Source organism: Mizuhopecten yessoensis, unplaced genomic scaffold (assembly GCF_002113885.1).
Source record: "Mizuhopecten yessoensis strain PY_sf001 unplaced genomic scaffold, ASM211388v2 scaffold10921, whole genome shotgun sequence".
Lineage (NCBI taxonomy): Eukaryota > Metazoa > Mollusca > Bivalvia > Pectinida > Pectinidae > Mizuhopecten > Mizuhopecten yessoensis.
Window position 1 is genome coordinate 1,645,217 of NW_018408788.1, and position 5,710 is coordinate 1,650,926.

The window sequence follows — 5,710 nt, forward strand, 5'->3', positions numbered from 1 at the left end:
GCAGAATTGGGAATTTGCTTTTATGTCCTCTATTTTGAAACACAAAAGCGACCAAAATAAGTATGCTACACCCGTTATATTTATTTCTCCCTACTATTAACTATCGTTTATTTCTTAGCGCCTTCTGCAATACCCCACTTTGCACATATTATATTATTGGTATTATAATTTGTACACCTACACTACACACCGCATGGAGGCATACCATCCCACGTTTTGCTGTGGCGTTCTATAGCGTGGAGGGGAGGTATACAAAACGTCAACTCCACTATCCACCGTGGAGAATATCCCATCAACTCTCCAATGGCTATACACGTTTGCTGCGACGTGGAGTGAGCGTGGAGCGGTGGGCGAAATTACTCCACGTTACACCTTTGTGCCGCGTGGAGGAAACTTGGATGTGCATGCATGCATGTTCATGTATAGTTTAAACATATTTTATTTGAATAATTCAAAAGGATTTGGACACGAGTAATTACAACTTAAAAACGTCCTTTTCCATTAACAATTACATAATTGCTTCAATAATGCAATGGGCCGCATTCTATATACAATAATATTTATACATAAAAGTAACATTAATATACATAAATGTAAATATATATTATTTATATACCATCTAGATAAATTTATGCCTCAAAATCGGTTACAATAAAAAGATAGTGATAATTGTTTTCTTCTTGATAAGAACAGTACCAATCTGGAGATGAGACTAAATTAACTTTAAATTGATCTGCATTCAAAGCACTACAGCCGTGAAGAAGTCTAGTATTAATTACGTCAACTTTCTGTTTTCTACAGACAGTTTAGTTACAGGTTTGTTTCGCTTAGAGATTTGATTTTTAAACTTTGGTATTGTTTCTGTAGTCCTTAATGAAGTGTCTATTGAATTCGATTATTTTAATGTAGTGGGGAGGAAAGATTTTTCATATAATACTAATCGACACTTTGATATTACATAATCATGGTTATTTCTAAAATTATATCTACTAATTTCATTGACTCTTTACGGGACAATGTCGTTTAAAAAGGATGGCGATAAATTACAGTGCAATGTCTACTTGCGAATGAAGACATACCCGTAACTATTCTGGCTGCATCTATTTGATTTTTTTCTAACCTATCTGACCGTAATACACTTTCGTTATGAGTTATGTGATCTACACGTTTCACCGGAACGTAGTTCCTACGCCACGGTTGACCGTGACTCCACGCCACACCTTTGTACCGCGTGGAGGTTACCTTTGTATGTACATGTACATAACTCACCGTTGTCGAATTCATACCATTAGCCTACGACTACAATTGAGTGTATTAAATAACGTATTAAATAAGTTTTAATTAGAGTTGCACTCCTTGATTTAGACACGTAACTACATACTAGCAGGGTTAATAAAGCGCGTGTTTTATCATTGAATTTAAGTAACTACAGTATACTTGTACACAAACGCTATGTCTTAGATATATGTGCGACCGACCAGTTTATTTCACTGCTGAAGCATCGCACTTTAATCGTTTACAAAATGTCGCGGTGGAAGCGGAAAGGTTTGTCTGTAAAAATCAATAACATATGAAGAGAACGTTTATAAATATTTTATCAGTCTTCGCTAGGTATACGGTTCCAATGTTAAATCGATTGAACAGTGGTTTAGGTCAAATCTAAAAAAAGGTAAAATAAAACAAATTCAAACTGTACGCTCCCATTCTGTAATCGTCACAATGTACAGTCCCGTCATGTAATCGTCATACTGTACAGTCCCGTCCTGTAATCGTCACACTGTACACTCACCTAATGTAATCGTCACAATGTACATTCCCGTTCTGTAATAGTCGCAATGTACAGTCCCGCCATGTATTCGTCATACTGTACAGCTCCTCCTGTGATCGTCACAATGTACAGTTTTCTTCTGAAATCGTCACAATGTACAGTCCCGTCCTGTAACCGTCACAATGTACAGTCTCGCCCCAGAGGAGGTGTTTCGTTTTGCACACGGCACGCAAATACAGACTATATTACCGATCGGCGGATGTCGGTTCGTCAGTTCAAAAATGGCGGTCCAAGTGTCAACATCAACAAGCTCTTGGTTAGATTCCTCTGGAATTTGGCTTTTCTGTATCAATAAGAAAGTCTACACTGTACAAATGAGAGACTGTCCAAGTATAAAAGTAAAAGTTCGTGTAGGACACGTAGCCCCAGCAAACAAGACTGCTGTTAGACGTTGCATCCTGTTCGCCGACGACAAGTTACTGGAGTCAACATTCGCCAACAAAACGTCACCAGCCTTGCTACTAGTCAACAATTCTTGTAATTTTAAGGTATTTTTGTTTTTCTAACAAAGTTAAATCCAAGAAAAAACGAAGCGAATTATCGGGAAATATATTATTTCTTTTGAAAACCGATGATTTCTATCAAATGTACAATCACAATTGCACAACTAAAACTTCTCAAATAAACAAATTGGGTCTTCAAAAAGTGCAAACCGACACCATGTACATTTGTGCATGTATTGCAATTGTGTTTTATACATATACCTATTTTATGGTGTTCTATGATGAAGTTTTCTTTGTGTGTTATATAATATTTTCCTTTTGTTTCAGTTTGACAAAGATGCAGTCAGTGGTAATTTTAGCATTGGAAGGGAGTCTTGGGCTGTATTAGTATGGTCATTTTCCATTTTTCCAGGAGCAACTTTCCAAGGGAGACCTGATCATATCAATGCTCTAGATCTTCCTGGTATGCCTGTTCACAATCTGAACTTTCTAGATCAAGTTCAACAATGTTCATGTCTTGGTGGAGGAAGCATCTTTGTGCAAATTGAAAATAATGCCATTTCAAGAACTGAACTTAATGACTTGGGCAGTGAAAGTGATGAGGATGACGACCAAAGTAGTTCGGAACCAAATAGTGATGAGGATGAACATTACACTTCCATCATTCAGATAAGAGGATCTACATACGGGGAACATTACCAGCAAAATTTAAAAGATGTGCAGAGTGCCCCAAGACAATGTCCATTTGTGCCAGTCAGACTTTTGTCGGAAGAAGACGATCCAAAAGACAAAAATGCTATAAGTGTTAATGTTACTGTTAATAGCAAGGACCTTAAGCTTGGCTATATAGGTGTAAAAAATATACCAAAGGTAACAAAGGCTATGAAATCGAGAGAAATAGTGAAGACATCTATAAAGTCCGTCACATCGTGGTACGTCAGAAACATTAGTTCGAGAAAACTGAAGGGATCCATCATTATCTGCAAGAAAGGGAAATGTCTTCCAGATTAAGACAATAATGTTTATAATGCAGATTTGTAAATATTTAATTGTCATATGTAAATGTACATATGTTTAAATACAAAAATTACTGTGATGTGTAATTAAATATTTACAAATGTACATGAAATACATAATCATAATAAAGACAACTTTTTTCAAACTTATTTGAAGATATTTATTATTTATGAAACATACACATGTAGATAACATTAAATTTAATACAGTTCTTTTCCTCAAAATCACAGTCCAATAAGTAACTGTAATGTTGCCGACTTAACACAAAAATACATATTTATCTTAAATATAAAGGCTGCTGGTTTTCTGGTACAGGAGGTAAGAGGTTATTACGTGCTGGAAGAAAGCTTCTGCCTGCAGTGAATATATTGCTGTCCTCTCTCTGGTTATGACGAACTACATGAAGTAGTCTATCTTGACCATTGTCTTCATCAACGGATGCATGTTCTAATTTAAAGCGTTCATTTTGAGTCCAATAATAAAATGGAATGTTTAGGTCAAGTCTTTTACAAAATTCTCGAACAATTTTCCGCCATCCTGACTTGAACTCTTTTAACGTAAATGTATCTCCTAGCTGTCTACGTGTCATGCTGAAAAAACATTCAACATCATCTGTGGTGGATGCCCTGGGATGTTCTGGATAATCAAATATATTGTTTTGTCTACGGCGATGTTCTTGAGTTTCAATGTTGGCTGTTATGTCGATGAAGGTTTCACGTGTGAATCTACGGAGGTTTTCCATTGGTATGAAAAAGCAAATAAAAAATTATGCATACTTTTCTTGAAAACAGATTTAAATAATTAATTTTCAGTCAAATATGCATGTTTGTATTTAGGTTTAGATTTAAACATTTAATTGGCTTTCAAAAAATAGTCTTTTCATATTCTTTTATATATTTATCTGAAAAAATATATAAATAATAAAATTAGTACATGTTTTGGTCTATACTGTATGTGAATGCAGTTTTTAATATTCATTTTTCGAAACAAGTTGTGTAATTGGTAGTACCCAGATAGCATGTCATATAGACCCATACATGGCTTATTCATTTACTTATGCACCTTCCTGGAATATCGTTCTGAATGTTGCCATTGCTGAGATGCTACTTTTTTCACTTAAATAGTTGCACAATATATTTTGTGCTTAAGATCAATTTGCAGGCTGCTTTATTGGTAATGTTACTTCTTTCTTCTCATGGTATAAAGTTCAACACACTATCCAGTATTAAGTTTAAATATATAAGTACCTGTTGATATCTATATACATGAAGTTGTAATTCTCTCTGTGCCATGGCATGAAATCGTCTATGATGTAGTTCAGCATCTGATAGTTATACTTAGATCTTTGGAGTTGACTTAGGCCACGTCCATCTGATGCCTCATGCCATTCAGCAATGGTACGAACATATTCTGCTTCTTCGTGAAAGCTATTTTGTTCCATGCTAACTGCAACTTGATATGACAATATTTTTTCTGCATCCTCGACGGACTGCGGTCTTTGACCAGTAAGGGCTGCATGGGTCAATCCAGTGTTTTTATCCAATATAGCTTTGTCAAAAGCTTGAGTGTCCAGTGACGCATTTTTACATTCTCTAGTGGATGTTGCTATTCGCTTTAAAATGTGGTTATAGTCACCTCTTTCATAATGAATATTGTTTGTTACTGGATCCTCTTCAGGTACATACAGGTAGCATGTAAAGTCTCTACCCTCTTGTTTTAGTTTTTGAACTCTATCTCTATATATATAAGTGGCAACAACAGTTCTTAGCATGTCCAGATACGACTCTGGTGTGTCTTTACGAAACGGATAAGGTTCATAACCTTCTGGAATTAATCTTCTCCGAAAATTAACAATGTTGTCTTGAAAGGACAATCCTCCATCTTGTAAATGGTTAAGCTCTAATATTACATCTCCGGGTATGGCATCATTAGGTTTCACTGCAAAGGGGTTACCATTTTTATGTTCTGCAAAAAATGAATTGTTTTATTTTAAACTTTATAATATTATATATTAAAGGAGCCAAATGGCCTAATTCAATACTTGCATCTATGTGGCTTTCTTTGAAGTGTTGTTCAGTTAGGTTTGTCTATTCATATATTATCTCGGTGTAGTCTCAACCTATACTATTGCTAACATATTCCCATGAACGGCAAGTATATAAAATTTGAAAGAATTATGCATATCTGATCTGCTTCTTCATCAAGTGTAATTGTTCAATACTTCTTTTTAGGACCTGAGCTTTAGCTCAAGTGACCTATTGCTATCCGTTTTCGTCCGTCGTCCGTTAACATTTTACATTTCAAAATTAAAGTCAAGTTCTGCTGGGCCGATTGAACTGAAAGTTGGTAGGAATGATCGCCTCATGGTCCTGACAAAGTGTTGTTATTTTTCGGGTCGATCAGAAATCCAATATGGCCGCCA

At 35.6% G+C, this 5,710-nt stretch overlaps 1 protein-coding gene across 1 annotated transcript; it reads left to right on the plus strand.

Annotated features, from left to right (window-relative positions):
* The first annotated feature begins 2,049 nt into the window (after nt 1-2,049).
* Nucleotides 2,050-3,282, plus strand: LOC110463690. The gene is made up of 2 exons (XM_021518488.1): nt 2,050-2,316; nt 2,599-3,282. Exons 1-2 carry the CDS (start codon nt 2,050-2,052, stop codon nt 3,280-3,282), a joined length of 951 nt encoding a protein of 316 aa, XP_021374163.1.
* Nucleotides 3,283-5,710: the final 2,428 nt, after the last annotated feature.

Coding starts and splice junctions, on each gene's coding strand:
- LOC110463690 (XM_021518488.1), top strand. CDS start 2,050: ATGGCGGTCCAAGTGTCAACATCAACAAGCTCTTGGTTAGATTCCTCT. Junction 2,317..2,598: donor ACAATTCTTGTAATTTTAAG/GTATTTTTGTTT, acceptor CTTTTGTTTCAG/TTTGACAAAGATGCAGTCAG.